This window comes from Trichechus manatus, unplaced genomic scaffold (genome assembly GCF_000243295.1).
Source record: "Trichechus manatus latirostris isolate Lorelei unplaced genomic scaffold, TriManLat1.0 scaffold00122, whole genome shotgun sequence".
Classification (NCBI taxonomy): domain Eukaryota; kingdom Metazoa; phylum Chordata; class Mammalia; order Sirenia; family Trichechidae; genus Trichechus; species Trichechus manatus.
This window is the reverse complement of record NW_004444058.1, coordinates 7,756,661-7,777,480: the sequence shown is the minus strand read 5'-3', so window position 1 is coordinate 7,777,480 and position 20,820 is coordinate 7,756,661. Positions and strand designations below refer to the sequence as shown.

At 56.8% G+C, this 20,820-nt stretch overlaps 1 protein-coding gene across 1 annotated transcript in view; it reads right to left on the bottom strand.

Moving 5' to 3' along the window:
* The window catches only part of BRD4 (bromodomain containing 4), a 79,563-nt gene that overhangs the window by 12,317 nt on the left and 46,426 nt on the right, over positions 1–20,820 (bottom strand). The window contains 10 exon segments of the mRNA XM_023738775.1: positions 1,131–1,241; positions 1,973–2,268; positions 2,654–2,850; positions 3,298–3,507; positions 8,698–8,826; positions 9,580–9,942; positions 10,449–10,738; positions 12,865–13,000; positions 14,222–14,359; positions 17,280–17,598. Of these exon segments, the coding sequence (XP_023594543.1) occupies positions 1,131–1,241; positions 1,973–2,268; positions 2,654–2,850; positions 3,298–3,507; positions 8,698–8,826; positions 9,580–9,942; positions 10,449–10,738; positions 12,865–13,000; positions 14,222–14,359; positions 17,280–17,564 (2,155 nt within the window). The 5' untranslated portion in view covers positions 17,565–17,598.

Genomic DNA, 20,820 nt, shown 5'->3' with positions numbered 1-20,820 from the left:
GCGCCCCCTGCTGGCCAGGGACAGAGCAGCCACACTGGACCTGGTTAGGGTGCGGATGGCGGCCTGTGGTCCAGACCGGGCAGTCTTTGCACACAGCAGGCACTCAATAAATACACGACAGACACAGTCTCATGAATTTCAATTTGCTGGAGCCCATCACCCATGAGGTCACCCAAGGTGGGAGATCTTGCTGTAGAGGGAGAAGGGGAGAGAGAGCCCACCTCCTACACCTCCCACGTATATGCCTTCCTCCCCACGTCCCCCCTCCGCCCCGCCCCCGTGTACACTCTACCCCCCCAGCATCGTGCGACAGGAAGTGACTCCAACCCAGTGCCACACTCACATCATGGTATTTACACCAACTGCTAAGGCAGGTTTATCGTTTACTTTCACCAGAATACCGGAGTGGGTCCCTGCCAGGAGCCCCAGCCCCACTCTGGGTCCTCACATCCCACCTGCCTGTGTTGTCTGCTTCCAGGCAGTCTGACCTGAGTGTGCCCACCCCAAGCACAGACTGTCTGCTCTCCCCACAGGACAGAGAAGGTCCTCGGGCTTCTTCTCTACACCCCCACTAGGCAGTCTGTGTCTGACGGCCCTCCAAGTATAACAAGGAAGGTGCAGGTCTGGAGCACAGACCCTCATGAGCCTTCCAGAATCTCTATCTGCCCGTCCCCGCAACCTCAGCTGCTGCTCCCAAGGGGGCCCCGATGAGACAGAGGTCACGGGAGGGACCATGAGGGGCGCAAGGCACCAGTGTCCACACGCACACACTGAGATTCAGCACACCCTGGAGTAGAGCAGACCTGCCTGTCTACATCACACGACTGTGGCTTGGGGACACCATAGGGACACACAGCACCCACTGGGGCAAATCATGGACAATGTTTAGCACCTGGGCCTGCTAACCTGTAGCCCGCCCAGCCCCTCACCTTCCCTTCCCTAAGCCCCCTTTACCATCTAGGCCTTCGGACCCCTAGCCCAGGTGGCATTTGAGGAGAATAAGGACAACTGCTGGACACGGTGCAAGGTTGCCACCGTCCCAGTTAGAAGGTTAACACTGCACGCGGGTGGATGGACGGTGGGCACGGCAGGTCAAGGGGAGAAGGTGCTTCACACATGAGCCACCTGACCTGTCTCGGAGTCTTCACTGTCAGAGGAGCTGGACTCACTGGTGCTCTCGGACTCTGAGGATGAGAAGCCCTTCATCTTGGAGGAACCGGCGATCACGTCCACCTTCTCTGCTGCAATTTAAGCACAGGGCTGCTGATGTGGGGTCCGTCATTGTGGGCCACCCCAGCTGTCTGAAGGAAGCTGGCTCCCCAGACACCATCCGGCCCCATTTTTCCCAGCGGTGAGCTCCTAGATGGCCTCACGCTACCCCTAAAATGTGGCCTATGGAGGAATTCCAGGCCTGCAATCTCCCTGGAGGGCATATTGAGACCTGAGAGACAGGGCAGAGGGGCGCTTCCTAACACTGGTGCTTCCGCGTGGGGGTGCCTGGGCTCTCAACCACTCGTCTGGCCGTGGCGCAGAGGGCTCGGGGGCATGACACTGCGACAGTGCAAGGCAGAAAAGTATGGGTGGTCCTCCCAGTGCTGTCTGGGCTGCACCACACCCGCCCATACTGGGGCGGGCCCAAGAGCAGCAGAGTCAGCCTGAGCTGGGAGAGAGACCGTGTGCCGGGAACGCTGACACAGAGCTGAGACACTGATGACGACAGTGGGATGCCTGAAGACCTCTGTCACCAGGGGTGGGGGTGGGTGAAGAGCCACAAAGAGCCGACCACACTAGCGTGGGCCAGCAGCCACTCTCAGTGGTAAGGCCTGGAAGGCATGGGCAGCCCAGGGCTGATGCCACCACCTTCAGGGGGTTTCCAGATCGAGGGCATGGATAGCATCATCTGGAAAAATCCATACAGGAAACATCAGATGGCCACAGGCCTACGCCAGGGAGAGAGGCTGGGCCCACACACCTTGGGGCTTCCTCTTCTTGCGCAGGCAAGAGGTGACATAGCGCTCCAACTCGCGCAGTGTGGATGGCTTCAGGGTCTCAAAGTCAATCTCGATCTCATCAGGGTTGGAGTTCTTGAGTGAGGGCTCACGCGACTGGATAATGTGCACCACGCGGCCCAACTTCTCGCCAGGCAGCTTGTTGATGTCCAGGCTCAGCTGCCGTTTCTCCTCATACGACATGGGCTTGCAGCGATCCTCCTCCTCTGATTCATACGCCGCCGCCGGCTTGCTCTTCATGGGCGCCAGTTCCTTCTTGCTGCAGGGGGATGATGCAGACATTATCAGGATGAGCCTCCATGCCCCAGGATGTCCCCATGCCCCCAACAACACAGCTTCAGGGAACTGGGGCACCAACAGTGTGTGTCCACAGAGTACCTGATGCAGACAAGCAGGCTGCCCGAGTTGGGGGTTGGGGTGGGGGTGGTGGTGATGCAGAGGGAATGAGCACACTCCAGGCCCCCCTGGACCACAGGAACCACCTCCCCTGTCCTGGCCATGGGTACCACGCTTGGGTCCTTTGCCAAACACTGAACTACAAAAGGCTCACACGGGAAGTGGCAGCGAGGGCAGCTAGGCCTTCATGTGATCAAGTGACCCCCAAGGAGGGGGTCCCTGCCATATCACCAGTGGGAGACACAGACCTGGTGGTGGTGCTGCTGTTGTTCTTCTTGGTCTTCTTGGGAGGAAGTTCCTTGGCTTTGCTCTTCTTCGTCTCCTCCACTTCCTCTTTCTTTTTGTGCTTCTCTTTCTTCTTTTCCTTCTTGTCTTTCTCCTTCTTCTTTGGCTTGTTCTGCTGGGGCTGTGAAAGGGCTGCAAGCTGCTCGTGCACGGCCTTGAGCTGTGGGAAGAACCACAGGCTCAGCTCCTCTGGCACCCAGGACATGGGTGAGGGGCACAGGACATGGACAGGGGATACAGGGGGGCCCTTGGCTCAGTGCCCAGCCCCAGGTGCTTGCACCCACCCACACCCCAGGCTCCAGAGGTGTCGACAAGACGTCGAGCCCAAAGCCCGCCCTGGCCCAGGAAGAAGGTCCTAAAGGGGCTGAGCAGGAGGGTAGGCAAGAGGCCTCAGGATAGACAGACACCCTGGCCCCGCTCCCTCCTTTCAGGGGCTGAGGGGACCCAGAAGTCTCTCTTCCACTCAGAGAAGGTCCCCCCGCCAACGGTGTACCCATGTATGAGGTCAACACCGCACCTACCCATTGGAGGGGGCCAGGCCACAGAGCGGGTGGAAATGCAGTGCCGAGGGGAGATTGCCCTGGCCTGGGGCCCGATGCAGCCTCACCTGCTCCTGAAGCTCAGCCAGGCGCTGGGCCCGCTCCTCCTCGGAGTCGTCGGTGGAGCTGTCACTGTCTGAGGAGCTATCGCTGCTGCTGTCGCTGGATGAGGGCGGAGCCACCACCTTAGTCGGAGGAGGCACAGCTGGTGAGGATACAGCCACCACGGGCTCCTCAGGCTCATCTGGCATCTTGGCAAAGCGCATCTCGAACACATCCTGGGGGTGGAAAGAGCTATGCATGTGAGGACCACGGCCGAGCATCACCATGCCCAGGGTCACTGAGACAGGAAGCCTCTCTTGGAGCTTGCTGTGAATGGGAAGCTGCTCCTGAAGTGGCTGTGCACTTACTCCCTGGGGACACGTCCAGGTACACATGGCACCACACAGGCACTCAATGAAGTTCTTGGTGATTGGCTCAGACAGTACCCCAGGGTCTTGCCCGCCCATGCTAACATGAGGGAGAGCCTCAGGCACAGAAGCCAACAGAGCGGGAGGCAGGAGCAGGTGGATCTGTTCAGGTGCATGCACCTGTGCGCACATGGAGGCGCCTGGCACAGAGCACACAGCCCAGCGAGGAGGCTAAGCCTCGCAGGGGGACGCATGTCTGCATGCAACTCCCCAGCTTGTGGAAGAGCACAGGACTGAGCATCTCCCACGCAAAAGGGGGTGAGAGGGGCAGGGCAGCGACATGGGAGCTGGGAGAAGCTTGGGAGTAAAACTGCCTTGGGTGGGACAAGCACCGGGACCCCACTCAGGGAGACGCTAGGGTCCCTCCGATGCTGACCCAGGAGTCAGATGGAAGTTGGTGGGGTCCAGGAGTATCAACCAAGCGATGATGCAGGCTGCACGGTGGCAGAGAAAATGGGCTGGCTCCCCGCCAGGACTGTGGGAACCCAGTGAAGCCTGGACTAAGTCAATCAGCGTGGCAACGGAGACAGAGGAGGACTTGCCCAGAGTGCTTCTGAGAGCGTTCACTATGATGTGGAGCCACATGGCCATGTCTCCAGAGGGGTCTGATAAGGTTTCCCCTCTCCTAAGCCACCCCCACTGCTCCCTCTACAGGCTCCCCAGTGTGCAGCCCCAAGGTGGCAACACAGCGCCAGCCAGGACCTTGTCTCAACAGTGGTTTTGTTGATTGAGTTCTAAAGGGGAAGGATGTCTAGTATGGCCAGGTCAGTCCCTAAGCACACCCAGGGATGAGAGACCACCAGCTCCCCAGGCTGCCAAGGATGAGGTCCAGGCGGAAGGGGCTCACGCCAGCAGTGGAACCCAGCCATGGGCTGAGGAGCAATTGAGCTGAGGCAGCCTCTAGGGCGCCAAGAGGCCCTGCTGCCGAGAGGTAGGGGCAGACTGGGGGAAGCGCCCAACAAGGTCTCAAGACTCCAGGAAGGGAGGAGGCTGGAGACACTGTGGCTGCTGGCAGGTGAGCCCCTCCTCCTGGGCTAGAGGGCAGGCCATGAGGAAGAGGATTCCCTTCCCTCCCCCACAGAGATTGCACAGGGGGCCAGCCCAGCATTCCCAGGCCCCAGGGCCAAACAGCAGTATGCAGAAGACAAAACCAAAAAACCAAACTCAGTGCTGTCCAGGCGATTCCAACTCATAGCGACCTTATAGGACAGAGAGGAACTGCCCCAGAAGGTTTCCAAAAAGCAGCTGGTGAATTCGAACTGCCGACCTTTCGGTTAGCAGCCAAACTCTTAACGACTGCGCCACCAGGGCTCCGCATAAAACAAGGCCTAATAAAGTCTGGGGCAGAGAAGAGGCAGCACACACCCACAGGAGACGGGGTGGGGAGGCCTGCACAGGGCAGATACTGCCTCCCTGGCCTTGCCCAGCTGAGCGGTCTTCCTTGGCTCTGCAGGCCAGAGAACTCTCTGGAAATGCTGTCCAAACCCTGTGCCTGCCAGCCTAGGGCTGCTGCAGGAAAACTCTCTTTGGGGCTGTGGCAGACAAGTATCTACTAAGCGCCCTGTTGTGGCTCCCAGAATGATGTGTCCCCTGGCTGTAGAAGTTCACCATTCAGTGGGGACAGAACAAGGAGACCACCAGCAGTGGTAAACTGAGGGCCGAGGGGGTGACAGCCAGAACTGATTTGACCCCGAACAGCCCTCCTCCTGCAGGGTGGCTGAGAAGGCAGCATGGAGGAGGGTTACAAAGGAGAGTGGAGATGTGACACAGGGACCAGGCGCTCAGTCTGGTTGTAGGTAGAAAAAAGGCCAGTGGAGGGTGCCACAGTCACCAGGACAGGGACAGCCAACACAAGAAGCACAGAAGGGCCAGCTTCAAGAGAACAGTGACAGTGGCAATAGGTAGATACCAGCACCTGCAGGGGATGCGAAGGGCTCAAACCATCCCCTGTATGGTTGGCCCCACAGCCAACAGATGACGGTGGTGACCTCGCTGTCAGGTCAGCCTCTACCATGTGTCCTCAACTGCTACCCCCTCCACCCTAAGTCTGGGTTACGTCATGCTCTTCAGAAAACCCAAATGGTCGCAGGGCAAGAACCTGTTCTTGTTAGAATGCTGACCAGAGTCACCTGCCCTAGGCTGCATCAGACTCACAGGGGAAAGAGAGATGCTCAAGGCTGATAGGCCGCAGTGCCCGAAGACTTCAAGGCCCCCTGGAAAACGAGCCACCCAGCCAATTCCCCTTCAGCCTCCCAGACCAGACTGCTCCACGGCTCGGTCACATCCAGGGTGCAGAGCTGGGGGTGGGGGAGGGCGCCGCGAGGGGCCAGCTATTGGGGACACAGCTGTGAGTAGAAGATGCACACAGACACACACATACAGTCTCTCTCTCTCTCTCTCACACACACACACACACACACACACACGGAAACACACACACAGAAACACACACACACCTGAAAAGCTCCCTGCCTTGGGATCAAACACAGGATCCCAATGTACTTTTCAGTTTTGTTTCCACGCTGTAAAAAGAATTGTGAACCACCTTGAATTCATGCTGCTTTCTTGAAATAAAACTGTGGTTTTATTTTCAAGTGGGCTGCAATCGCTAACACACTTTCTAAACTAATCCCTGATTCACCACAGAGCAGACTGCGAGGAGGGTAGGCCACCAGCAGTCTCGGCCCCCAAGGAGACCTCAAACCCGTGAACCTTCGTGCTGGCTTCAAGATCGTGGCGGTGGCTATGGGTTTTCTAAAAGCTTGGAGTTGAGAGGCTGGAGAAAGGAAACGAAGTGGGTCTCTTTCTTATGTAACCTTCCAGGTGAGCCCCAGTTCTTGGGGACAGCAGATCCCAACACCACTCAAGAGACCTGCACAGGGGCTGGGGCTTTGCCCCCATCCCGCCCTGAAGAAAGCTGGCTGTCTACACCAAAGTGATGCTGCAGACCTCAAAGAGATAGAAAACAAAGCCCACGACTATACTGGCCTTCCTGACAGGCAGTTCCAGGATGGTATAAACAGTGAATGCCCTTGGCTGACAACTGAAAGGCTGGAGGTTCAAGCCCAACCAGAGGCACCTCAGAAGAAAGGCCTGGTGATCTACTTCCAAAAAACCAGCCACTGAAAATCCTATGGAGCACAGTTCTACTCTGACACATATGGGGGTTGTCATATGTAGAAACAAACTTGATGGTAAGTAGGTTCCACCCCCCCCCACCAAGAGAAGCCCTGCAGGAGTCCCCTCCGAACCAGCTCTGTCACTGGAGCAGGTATACCTCACCCCTTACAGGATGGGAGGTGATACTGCCTTCTACAATGTGGCATGGCCCAGTCACCTCCTGGACCCCCTTCAGACGTGCAGAGCAGACCTGGCACTGACCCTGCCCACACCCTGGCCTCACCCTCACCTGACTCAGTCCTCATGTCTGGTCCAGCCTGGCCTCTGGAGTCAGTGCCTACAAACAAACCCTTCAGCCCAGCAGACTGAAGTGGCGACCCTCTGAGAGGCCCTGCTGCATGTAAACCCCATGCTGGGCAGGCCCGCTGCATCCACAGGAAGAAAAACACAAAAAAGCCTAAAAACGAACAAACAAAATCTATAAAATGAGGAAGTGAAGGTTGTGGGGGAAAAAGGTGGCTACAAAGTTTCAAGAGAGGGAGGAAGAAGATATTAGAGAATTTTTTTTTTTTTTTTTTAAGTAACAGCTCAAAAGAGCAATCTTGGTTGCTGACAGAGAACTTGTTTTGGTTGGCTGTTTTCAGGATGGCAAATAAAGGGATCGAGTGGAGATCCCTGTCCCTCTCCCTCAGGTTTGACTCTGAGGGCACCGCTGCCACCTGGTGGCCCTTTACAAAAACTGCAGTAAAATGATGTCAAGAGAACAGGAAATGCAGCTAAACGGTGACGGGCAGTTTTACAAAGGCAGGCACAGGCAGCGCCAAACTGAGAGGGCCCTCTCCACCGCACCCAAAAAAAACTCCCAGAGAAAATGAAACTAAACTGAGCAGTATAAATAAGCCCTTCCAGTTGAGTGGGCACTCAACAAGAACAAGGACCGCAGGACCAAGAAGTGCCTGCGACCTCACACTGGGGAGCACTGTTTCCCACCCTGAGCTGAAGGACACGTCCTCTGGGGAACGAACAGTGGTGGCCACACCCCGGCTCCAGGAGAGGAGGGAGAGGCACTAAGGTGGCAAGCCTGGACAGCATGGAGGCAGCGGGCGTACTCTGGCCTTGGTAGGCTAGGTGCATCCCCACAGTGGCCAAAGGCTTCACAAGTGCCCCCTTTCTGCCCTGGAGCCACTTCACAAGTCATGGTGAAAGCCGCGGTAGGGTGGGGGTGGGGGTTGGGGGAGCAGCAGGCGGCTCCCAGGGTAGGTCAGGACCCAGTGCGCTGTATGTGCGAGTTGCCTGGACCAGCCAGGGTGCTTCTGCCTCAGATGGCAGGGACCAGCCCACAGCCTTAGGGAGACAAGGCCGGACTCTTATTTTCAGGCATGTATAATTTTAAAGAATTAATAAAGAGAGAAATTATAAAATACCAGATAATTGACTATTTTCCAAAATTTTTAACCCTCAACCTTCCACCCGAAGAGAACTATACTGTTAAAGTGTGTGTATATGATTTTCCGTTTTTTAAATAAAGGAAAGGGGAACTAGTTGACACGTTTGTGTTGTAACCTCCGGAGCACCATAACAGAATGTTTAGCAATGAAGGATTCAGGAGTTCCTGGGCAGGAACGCCCCAGTGGAGCTCACAGCCACTGTGATTCAAGGGTCCACTTGGCAGACAGACGCCCTCCACCAGCCTGAGACAAGCCTGTTTCAAGGAAAGGCTCTGATCACAACACACTCCTGGCTTCTGGCACTGGCTAGTCGATAGTTCCACTTTATCCCAAGTTGAGCCCATTCTTCCAAAGCAACATGGCACTCTGCCAAGGCAAGTCGCAAAAAGCCTGCCAAGGCATCCCGGGTTGTCCCCACCCCGAGCCTCACCTGGAGCTTCCGCGCCATGGCCACCACCTCATGGTCGGGAGGGTTGTATTTGTAGCAGTTGGAGAACATCAATCGGACGTCAGCACCAAATTCCTGAGCGTCTCGGTACTCCCGAGCCTCCAGTTTAGACTGGGAAGACAGGACCAGGCCTGTTAGCCGTGCATGCCTGTTTTAGGGGCAGCAGCAGCAGTGTGGGCTGCCTGCAGGAGCAAACAGGCTTCTCGGGTCACCCGAGTCCTCATTTGGGGGTGGGGGATCGCCCTAGTTTTCAATAGCAGGTGGAAAAGGCCACACAACAGGGAGCCTCAGGGCCAGGCACGAGTGCCCCAAACTCATCCACCCGTGTAGGAGGTGGTGCAGAGGCCAACGTCGCAAGGGGGCCGAGCCCTGTTCTGATCTGGGCAGACCCGAGACATGGCACTGGTCAAAGGGACCCGTCCCACCTGCCGTGACATGAAATTGCATGGAAGATCCCAGATAGACAGCACTGAGCTTTCATCCAAGCCACCAGTTCCCTCCATGTGTCTGGTTACTAAGATGTGGTGACAGTGCCAGCCCTGGCTGTTGCCTCTCTAAGTGGGGAGACTGCGAGGGCCGTTATCTCTGACATAGGGCAATGGGCATCCACTCTCCTGGAGCATCCACTACACGCAAGGTGCTGGGGCGCTGGGCCTGACCAAGGAGGGCTCGCTTTGCCTTGCCATGAGCTAGCCCCCACTCTCCCCAGCAGGGGGCACTGGGCTCCTCTGGGCAGGTGGAGAAGCCTGAAAGGCTCCTGGGGCAGAGTTCCCATCTATCTGAGCCAGGCCCCCTCCTAGCCTAGGGGAGGCTCCCCCTTGACTGTGCTCATGTCCATGGCGTGCTTGGGTGGGAAGGACCCACCTTGATTGTGCTCATGTCCATAGGGTGCTTGATGATGTCGCAGTAGTCGTGCAGACCCAGTGCCTCGACGTCCACGGGCTTGTAGAAGGGCCAGGCGTAGGCTGCATGCTTCTTGGCAAACATCTCCTTGAGGATACCACTGCAGCACTTGAGCTGCTCCGAGACCTTGCTGCTCTTGTCAGGCGCCGGGTGCTGCTGCGAGTCAGGGACGTCCTTCTTCGGGGGCTTCACAGGCCGCCCGCTCTCACGCCGCGGGCCCAGCTTGGTGGCCTTGGGCTCCGGTGGCAGGGAGGGAGGCTCGTGGATAGGGTCAATGGTGGTGGGGGTGGTGGTGTCTGCTTTCCTCTTCACCCCCTTCTTTGTCTGTGGAGAGCACAAGCACACCAGGGTCAGAGGGCAGTGGTTGCAGAGCTGCTCTCTGGGGTGTCTCCCACCTGTGACTGGGGTCCTGACTCCCTGGACACAGGCCTGAGGCTCATAACAGGGGCCCTCTCCTCCCCACACTGCTCTGCAGCTGGGACGGTGGCAGGGACAGCAAAGCTGGCTGCAAAAGCTGCCCCTGGAGCCACAAAGGCCTTTGGAAGCCGCTGTCTACTTGAGAGCTGGGGGCCTCAAGATCCAGCCCTGCTCCTCAGCTCAGAGGCTGCTCAGAAGGCAACCAGAGACACGGTCCTTTGTTAGAAATGGGAGAAACCACTAGAGGCAGCACATGATGTGGCCTTGTGGTCAGCCAGGTTACTGCTCCCAAGCTGTGCTGAGGTAAACACAGTGAACTCCCCGAAACACCCACTCATGCCCAGGGCCCCCATAGGCTTCGCACAGCCTGGCTCGGCTCCCCTCCCCTCCTGCAAGGCAGACGCAGTGCTCACCTTCACGGGCTGCGGGGTGGCCGCGATGATGGGTGGGTGGCTTTGTATGGGCTGGGGGGCTGGTGTGGGTGGGGGAGGGGGCTGGGGCGGCACCGGCGGGGGCGCCTGCAGGGGCTGGGGTGGCACCACTGTCATGATGGGCGTCTGGACAATGAGGTCTGGGGTGACGGTAGGGAAGGGGTGGGGAGCGGCCTGCACGGGTGGCGGGTTCTGCTGAGGAGTCTGGGTCTGTGGAGGTGTTGATGCTGGCGCCGTGTTTGGTACCGTGGAGACGCCAGGCTTTGCCGTCCCTGAGAACAGAGAAAGGGAGGGCAGTGAGGAGCCGCCTCCAGCTAGGTGGCCAGCCTCACAGGGCATGCCCCTGTGCTAGCCGACATCCAGAGACACAGGGACGTCAGCATCTCTCATGTCGCACACCCAGCCTGGCCCCTGGCCCCGGGAAGCAGGGCTTGCTCCATCTGTGTCTCCACTTCCAGGGTGTCCTGCCACAATGCCTGGCTCGGGCAGAGACCCTCAGTACGCACAGAGGCCTGACTGAGGGTGCAGGGCACTGGCCGGATGCTGGCACCAGGGCTGAGGCTGAGAGCAGAGAAAGCGTCCCCTGGGAGCTGTCCTCGTTCCAGAAGCACCACCTGCAGAGTGAGTGTCTGGTGGAGGCTGGTAGTGGCAGCCCTTGCCAAGGCTTCTGGAAGCTGGCAGGCCCCAACCCAGGCCTCAAGGGATGCTGGGTGGATGCCCTGGTGACTGGCACAGGAGGCTTCCCTACAGCCGACAGCTAAGCCTGAGCATCAATGGCCACTGGGCATGCCCAGCCAGCTCCAAACCTCGGCACCGCTGTGACCATGGCTATGCTGTAAGCGGGTGGATGTTTGCCAGCACGCAGGGAACCAGGGCCAGGCCTGAACCGATGGTCCCATCGCCTGCATACTCAAGCACCAATACGCTCAGCATCCTGCAAAAGTAACTGTCCCCATGGCTTCCCCAGCAGCTCAAACAGCAAGGTGATGGGGGGACTTTGCCAGGTCATCTTCCCTTGGGCACTGCTCCCAGACACAGAGCAGAAGAACCACCACATGGCCTGTGTGTGACTGGACCTCTGGTCGCAGAAAGAGGACTTGGCTCTCTGCTAAAACAAAAGCCTCAGACAAGTGGATGGGGACTGTTTCTCAATGTGTGAAACAGCCAGGGGCTGCCAGACGAGACTTGCTCCTTGGCCACCCATGATGTTTCCCTAGCGGTCTGGCTTTCCAGCCGGCAGCCCTGGCCCCACCCCTGGCTTCAGAAAAGATTCTGAGCCCAGCACAGAGTTGAAGTAAAGAGAAAGGCGCTCTCTGGGTGAGGAAAACAAACCAAACCCTGGTCCTCTCATGCAAACATCACCCCTCTGCCGTGTGGATCAGGAGCTGCAGAAGGCAGCCACTAAGGACTTTCTTGCAACAGAACCATTTTATTTCACGAGCTACTGCCATCAGCTGGTCTTGGGAACCCTGTGTCAAGAGGGTGGGGTCAGAGATAGCCTTCAGGAGGAGGAGCAGCCACAAGCAGGTGTGGCTCTGATGCAAGTGCATGCAGCTATTTCAAAGGAGTGGATTCCAAATTGCTAGGATCGGCTGGGATGTTGGCTAAAATTACTCTTGGTCAGGTTAATGTCTTTTTTCTGCAGTGGAAAAGTAAAAATCATTTCTAGCACTGGTGGGATGAAGAATTCAAATAACTTAAACGGCACTTTGAAATAGGTCTACTTCCTTTCTAACCTAATTCCACCAAAACCAAATCACCAAACCTGTTGCCATCGAGTCGATTCCAACTCATATAGCCACCTTATAGCAGAGTAGAACTGACCCATAGGGTTTCTAAACAGCAGCTGGGGGACTTGAACCATCAACCTTTTGGTTAGCAGCCAAGCTCTTAACCACTGTGCCACCAGGGCTCCTAAGTCCACCAATTCCCCTCAAAGGCCAAACAAAAAAAACAAAAAAACCCAGTCAATTCTGACTCTGTGACTCCAAGAGTGTCAGTAGAACTGTGCTCCACAGGGTTTTCAATGGCTGGTTTTCCAGTAGTGCATCTCCAGGCCTTTCTTCCAAGGTGCCTCTGGGACTCAAACCTCCAACCTTTTGGTTAGCAGCCAAGTGTGTTCACTGTTTGCACCAACCAGGGACTCTCCCTCCTCAAAGGGGTCATTATTTCTACTTGGGGGAGGTCCCATGGTCAGTGACCCGATGGGGCAGACCCACCACTGAATTAATCCCACTGTGTCCAAACAGTACCCAGGCAGCCTGTATACACTGTGGCCGCCTCCCCACCACTCCCAGCCCCCAATCAAACTTGGGAAAGGGGCAAAGGTCGGAGAGAAACACAGTCAATCTCCATGCTATCTCCTGCTGCCTGGGGTGGGCGCACTGGCAGTGCCAACCTGCTTCTTTCCTCCCGCGTCCTCGTCCTTTCGCCTGGACGATCATGATCTCGGTTTCTTCAGTGGGCAATTCGTTGATTTTTTGCAAGAAGAGCTTCTCCAGAGCTTCGGCCATTAAGACGATGTCATCTCCAGGCTGGGTGGGGAAACACGGGGGGAAGTCAGAGAGCCCGCCCCACCTCTCCAAATAGAGTGACAGCGCACTACCCGGGGCCACCCCTGCCCCAAAGCGCCAGGCACCGTCTCCAGGAGGGTCCTTCCCAATCTGAGCCCCCAGTGTCACAAAGGCTCCCTTCCCAACAGGTGCCAAGCCAGCACCTGGCCCCTGTGCCTCCCTCTCGAGTCTTTTCTGCTCTGGCCGTCTGAGAAACCGTCCTAATGGCTCAAGCACCTGACAAGGCCTCCCCTGAGTTCTGGTCTGTCCTAACTCTTTAGATCCACTCGAATCATGCAGGCCCTCATGCCACGGATACCTCACTAGGCTCCACCCCCAGCGGGCCCCATGGCGGCGCACTGGGTCTCCCCACGCTGCCCACTCTTCCGTTGCGCCCGTGATGCGCTGCCCCATGTGGCTCTAAGCTGGAAGGGACCTCGCCCGTGCAAGCGCCGCGTGAGCCTCGTAGCACGAGTGGAGGCTTTTTAGAAAACACAGGAAACTTCAAGAAACTCACCTACCCATCTCTTCTGGGCCATTCTACCACTACACCAGCAGAGGTCAAAAGCTGAGTTCTGCCTGGGGTCTGCCTCCAGAGCCGCTCTATTTGGGAGGGTGGGTTTTAATCACGACTGTGGTCTCACTGTGAACAAAGGACCGGCCTCATGGCACAGCCGGGTCGCGGGATGTGGCTATGGGGCTGAGGAGCGGGCTTTGGGTCTGTGCGTAAGGTTGAGGAGACACTTGATTCCAAGGCTGGAAGCTGTGAGTAGCTACGCCTGGGTGTCTGAGACACTGTCTCCCATGAAGTCCCTGGCCCTGTGGCCCCTGCGCCCTCACACGGCTCCTGCTTGAACCACCTCTGCACAGCTACAAACTAGCAATCCCCTCCTAACAGTTTACGTCACTCACATGGACATTAATGAGCCGTCACTGCTGTCCTCACACCTTCTCCACCAGACAAGCTCAAGGACCCAAGTTCCAACGGCATTGGAAGCCTGGGCTTCAGGTTTACAAAGCCAGCTTGGCCGGCCAGCCCCTCCTCCCCGCAAAACACATGCACACAGTCACAGGCACAACCACGGCCTAGCACCTCCACTTGCAACTGCCTCTTCCTGCAGACTTGATCCCACCTGCCCCACACTCCTGCCCCACACCTGCCCCTGCCCCCTCGCCCACATATGCCCGTGCCCTCAAGCTCACCTTGTTGTAGATGTAACAGTTTGTAAACATTGTGTTGAAGTCCTGAATACATTCCTGAGCATTCCAGTAATAGTTGTTTTCCAAGCGCTTCTTTATCGTCCCCATGTCCATGGGCGTCTTGATGATCTTGTAGTAATCCTGGGGGGCAAAGAGCGCCATGTGCAAAGGTCCCCTCAGGCACACACGGGCCAGGTGGCCTGCAACCACCAGGCCACCCCACAAGCAGAAGCGCTACCGCATCCTTGGCCAGCGACCCTGAGGGAGACCCCAAAGCTAATGTGACCCAAGCACAAGTCCTGAGTGCTAGGTGTTCTTGGAGCGGACGTGATCACACCCCCAGTGGGAAAGGGGGAGGTCTGCCAACTGTCCTGTTTGGAACAGGTCTTGACTGAGATTTATGGTTTTCTTCTTCTTATTATTTTTTTGGATGTTAAAATAGCCTTTCACTGTAAGGAAATAATGGGGAAAACACAAAGCCTTTTAAAAGAATCTGTTCTTAGCTGGTAAAACCACCCCTGGCAAGTCCTGTTTACCACCCCCTCCTTTAAAACTTTACACGTCTGTAAAATCCCAGTCCCGTGAGGCCAGGGTTTGAGCCCCCACCCAGGCCCTGCTTTCCGCCTCACTGAGGCACCACCAGAAGAACCCTCTTCTCTAAGTCTGGTTCCCTGACTTCTTTTCGTGCTTGAACATAGCCCACGTAAGGGTGACAAGTGTCCAGAGTGGAGCTTTCTCATGTGGATGGAGTGACAGCTCGAAGGCAGCCGAAGCTAAGACTGGCTGCCCTGTGCCTGTGCCCCATCCACTCCCACCATGTTGGGAGCTGGGTGCGATGAGGGGGAAAGAAACACAGGAACAGCAGGTGCATCCAGGGAGGGCAGACCTGAGCTGGGCCCACGGGGGCGAGAAGATGTGGGTGGGTGTCAGGGTTTGGGGAGATGAGGGCAGCCCACACCAAGAGGACACATCTGTCTCTGTATGTCCAGTAGGGGTTCGGCCCCCCAGTTTGGATGACACCCTCACCAATCCCAGTGAAACGCTGTCTCAGGAGGTCAGAGATCACGAGGGAACATGGGTCTCTGAGGTGAGCTGCACAACGTGGGCTCCCCGAAACCCTCTACTCAGTGAGAAAACAACAAGCCACAGAGGGGATGCAACCATCCCGCTTTAAAAAGGAAACCTGACTGACGTGAGGGAGAGGACATGCAAAATGTAGTCCCATCAGAAAACCCAGAGAGCAGGAGTCTAAAGAGCGAAAGCCCTTGACAACAGGGCACCGCCATGCTGCTGAACAATGACTGGCTCAGTGCCATGGTGGGACTCCCGGCAGACCCAGCTCCCAAACCTTGGACCTGACCCTGTAAGGTCCAAACACAAGGACCTAATAGTAGGTGTGGACCTAGCCCTTGAAATCAGGCTCCACAACTTTTCTGTAAACGTAAACGTGTTCTAAAACCAAAAGTTTCTTTACAAGGAATCATATGAGGAATTCAGGGATGGGTACAGCAGCACCTGTGTTTCCAGATCAGACCCTGGAAGGCCACGTGGCCAAGGGGCCTACACACAGAGGGTGGGAGCTCCCAAGGCTGGTGTGGCTAGCCCCGCTCAGACCCACCAAGAACCATGTTCTCCGATTTTATTCTACAGCCAGAAGTCTCTTACAAGGGGGTGAGATGCTGAATGATGTTTTCCAGATTGAAGCGGCCATGGTGTGCTAAATGGCTCAAGAGCAACTGGACCATGGAGGGGACAGCGCAGGAGGGGGAAGGTGGATGAGAGCCTTCAGTCGGGGAGGGACTGACTGATGGGCCATTCTAGGGAAAAGTCCAGCAGGAACAGAGGCCAAACACAGGTCAAGGCCTGGAAGGCAGCAGAAAGCAGATGAAGGAGGTGCACGTTCTCGGCGGCCCTAACACCACCTTGCAGAGGAGGAGCCCTGGGCACCAGGCTGCAGCGAGTGGCCCCTGGTCCAGCCCCATCCCCAGCTCTCTGCCAGATCAGAGCTGATGGCAGATCAATGCCACCACCGAATGGACCGGCCTCTTCTTCCTCCCTCTGGGGGGCTGCTGAGGGAGGACAGCAAGTCACAGGGATGAGGGGAGGACTCACTCTCTCTTCCCCAGGTAGGGGGGGTTCTGATCCTGCCTCCATTTCACAACAACACTGACCTCCAACCCCCAAACCACTCTCCCTCAGGTCACCCACCCTGCTCTGTTCTGCTGGCTGGCACTGGCACCTCAACCGCATGGCCCTGCCTTCTCGGGGTCTCTGGGCCCCAGCTTCCCCTTTCTCCATGGGCTCTGTTCCTGTCTCGTTCCTGCCCTGCTACTTGTCCTGGTTAACACAAGAGCAGCCGCAGAGCCTGAACTTGGGGGGACCGCCCCCCCAACCAGCCTGCAGAACCTGACTCCTGGATGGCTATCACAGACACAGGGGGGCTCACTGGGACAATCACCAGAGGCTGATGACGCCCACATGTGCACTCATGGCCCCCTCAGCCCCAGCTATGACTAAGGGCAGCCACTGCATGTCCATCCCCTGCCCTACTTTTAGAACGCCCACGGGGCTGTGTGGGGCCTGGCAAATAGCAGAGGACAAAGTCTCCTCGATGAAGAGAAAAAAATGAAAGCATTTATCCTGTCTGCTCCCTGGGTTCAGCTGAAGACACAAGCTGTGCTTCCAGAACCACCGGCCGGGATAGGGGCGAATGGAAACCTCTCGAGGGAAGGAGAGGAGAGGAGTGCCTGGGAGAGGGGAGCACCCGGTAGCATCTGGCCAGTCATGCCTGAGGACGAGGCCAAGGCTGCCAAGGGCTCCAACTCCAGCCCACCACGGAACCTGATGGGACTCTCCTAGTGCTCACTTGCCCCTTGTTTCAATCTCCACACCGTTTGTCTCATATCCTTACATCTGAGGAATCAGTTACTATTTGTGACTTTGACTCACTGGGGTGCTGGAGGCAGTTGGGGCCAGATGCTGGGCTTCCTGAGGACCCCTACCCTGTCCCTATGGGCACCCTCCCCCGCAGGGATGCAGGAGGCCTGACCCCACTACTCACAGGGAGGTTGAGCTTGACGGCATCCACGGGCTGCTGGAAAGGCCACGCGAACTGGTGTCTCCATAGTGTCTTGAGCACCACTTTGAGCAGGTATTGCAGCTGGTTAGTCTGCCTCTTGGGCTTGTTGGGGTTGGAGGTCTCAGGGGGCGGGGGGTTGGCGCTGGCTGTGGCGGCTGGCTGGGGCTGGGCCTGAGCCTGCGGTGTGGACATCTGGGTAGTTTCTAGTCCATCCCCCATCACGGGCAGATTCCTCAATCTCGTCCCAGGGCCGCTCTCCGCAGACATGCTACCGATCCCATCACATTCTCCACCGGGCACTCTGCAGGGAGAGAAGGTCTCGTAACAGTGGGTGGCAGGGGTGCGGTGCCTCATGGCCTAGCCTAACCACAGCCATCATGGGGGGGATGGAGTCAGCCCCACTGTGCGCTAGGCAGGGACTGCCCTGCCGCTTCCTCCTTCCTGAGGGCTTCCTGCCGCCTGTCTTAGACTTGTCACCCAGCAGAGAGGGGTCACATCCATGCGGCGAAGCACATGGCTGCGGGTGCTATGGGGCAGGAGGAACAGGAGCCCCTGATTGCAAACCACACTCCACCCTCCCACCTGTGAACGCGGGGCATGCTGCTTGTGTGTGTGAGAGCCGCCCCCAAATACGGTGCTAATGTTACCATTTCTGCTTGCATTTGTGGGTCTGGACTACAGAGCTGCCAGTGACCACGGGCTAGGCCAGGCACGGAGGTAAGGCGGGCCGGATGGCAGCTGACTCGGCCACCTCTGATGCCATGTGGGTTCAGAGGGCACCCCAACGACTGACATTTTCTTGGCAACTGCTATTTGTAAACACAACAAAGAAACTGCTTTATAACCACCTGGTCATAGCCTGACTGACCATGGAAGGACACTGTTCCCAGCTGCCCCACCTGCAGAGCCTGTGCCTGTGTGTGCACCCCTATCCAGGTGCCTTTGTACCTGCCGGTCAGGGGCAAATGTATTTTATCACTATGTGGCCCCAGCAGCACATGGCCCACTCTCAGTGGAGGACTGAGTCTACCTAGCCGGTAGCAAGGGGAATGCCCGCTCAGCATGCCCGGGCCACTTGCTCCATCTGTGCACTGCCTGCTGTGTCACTGTCCTACCTGCAAGAACAAGGCATGATCAGTCAGCGTTAAACCCGTCCCACTAGTAGGGAGACGTGATGAGCTCGGGCTGCCTGCCCTTACTGAGAACCCTTAGGAACAGAGGAGTTCAGTGGGTGAGAATCCTTCTGGCCAAGGAGTCAGGGAAGGATGTGGGGAGAGAGGGCAAAGGAAAGGCCTCACTGGGACAGCCTGGCTGGCTCGCGTAGTTTGATCCCGGAAGGTGCTCACTGAGGTCAAAGCACAGACCCAGGCCCCAGGAGCATGCTCTCACCCAACCATGGGAAACGTGGCAGACCCCATCCCCCCATCGTCTTCAGACTCCGGGCGGCTTGAGAGGTAGCTCTAAGTCAGCACAGCTGAGGCACACCCTCGGCACTGACAAATTCCTTCATGACTCCACACCATCTCAACCCAAGGGTAACGGAAGCCAAGAGTCCCACAAAGGTGCCTGTAAATGCACTTTGGTGTATTCCCACATTACGCCTCAGTTGGGCCATCTGCAGTCAGGGGCTGCACGAGCTAGACCTCCTGCCCTCGCCCTGCATGCCCGGCCTCTGACCCCAGGGGCTAGAAGGTGAGCTGAGGGCTGACGAGAAGCCAGAGAAGCCCAATCACCACAGGGACAGCTGTGCCTGCCATGGTGCTTTGCTGGCTACAGAGGTAGCTACCGCCTGGCTAGGGAAGGCAGGAGAGAGTGGCTCTCATGAAGAGGCTGCCATGGGGGAACAGATGGGGTATTTGGGGGGACACTAGATAGGGAGGGCCCAGGCACAAGGAGCCCCAAGGCTGCATGTGCAGGACTTTGAACGGGCATGGTGCGAATCTGGCTCAAAGCAGTTGGCTGAAGAGCAACCATAGCGAGTGCTGTCAGTCTCATAGACTGTGTCTGAGAAAGACCTTGGCTTGCTTTAAAAGGAAGGGCTGCTCTTCCCTGCTGGGGGCACTGGTGGTTCAGTGGTAGAACTCTCTCTTTCCATGAGGGAGACCCCAGGCTGGATTCACAGCCAATGTACCTCATGTGCACACACCACCCCTCTATCAGCAGAGGCTTAAGTGCTGCTGTGCTGCTGAACCGAGAATGGTGGAATGAGTTCCTTTACAGAGCCTTTCGACTTGGTTCTTTGGAAAAACAACTTGCGAGATCTTCTCCTTAAGCCCTGAGGAGTTACCTCTGCCCTAGTTCTTTGAAGGCAACTGGGGGAGGGGAGCCTTCCAAGTTGTTTTCTACCCCAGGTTTACTTTTGTCCAGGTTAATTGACATTTCCTGGATAAGCTGTAAACCACCTGATGGCCTGATACTTTTTGTCCACCCCTGGGCTGCAGTCTGCCCTGTGATTGGTCTATTTTACACACCTTGCAGGGATTGGTCAACTTGCTTTGCAAACTAGTGGCCTGAAAATCTACCCAACAGGACTGAGTGACTTGTGGGGACTGGTGGGTTTGTGGTCCTACTGGGAGGGCCACGCGTTGACACTGACAAGGAGTTTGCTTATATAAGCAGTCAACCCCACAGAGGCTTTTAGAGGCAATAAGAAAGAAGAGAGAAGCAGCAGAGAGAGATAAGGTGAGGAACCTCCTAAAAAAGCTGCACCTCCTAAAAAGAGGTGTAATGGGTTAAGGGCTGTAATACTAAAGATGGTGAGAAGTCCAGAAGGAACCCCTTGACAGAGCCAGCAGTGAGTGGCCCAGAAGAGGCCCTGCAGCAAAGCTGGGGGTGACTTCACGGCAGCTGACAACAACATTCTTTCCCCTCCTTTCACCAAACAGATACAAGATTTAAGAGTGCCTTTTGCCTATTCAGAGACGGGAAGCAAAGCACTTAAAGAACACTGGATCATTCTCCAATCATCTGGCCAACAAAAGGGGGTAACACTGTGGAAGGGACATGCTCATGCCACCTGGTGTGAAGACCCAGAGGTGCTGAGGGCAGGGTGCATTCTCAGTGGTGCCAGTTAGATGTCTAGAGGGGTCTCACATTCACTGCTACACAAGTGCATAATGAGGCCCCCTGCCCCAGACGCCAAGTCTGGTATTCACAGCCCATGCCCTCCAGTTTCTCAAGACTTGGACAGAGAGGATAAACTATACCAAGGCCAGCTCCACCTGCAGCACCTGGCTCAGGAGGCATCTTTGCAGAAGGGGGTGAGGGCAGGTGCCACAAATGTGACACAGTGCTCGAGACAGGGAAGAGGGACCCGCAGTGGGGAAGCCGGCCAGGTGGAGGCCCGTGGAGGGGACCCCAGGAGAAAAATGTGGTGGGCATTCAGAACAAGATGGGATGTCAAAAGGCACTGTTAGCTTATATCCAGCCCACAGTAAATGCAGGGCAGCGAGGTAGGGGCACTGTGGGAGACAGGAGGGATGTTAGGTATGCTGGGATACCGATGTCCACAGTGACCGGCAAG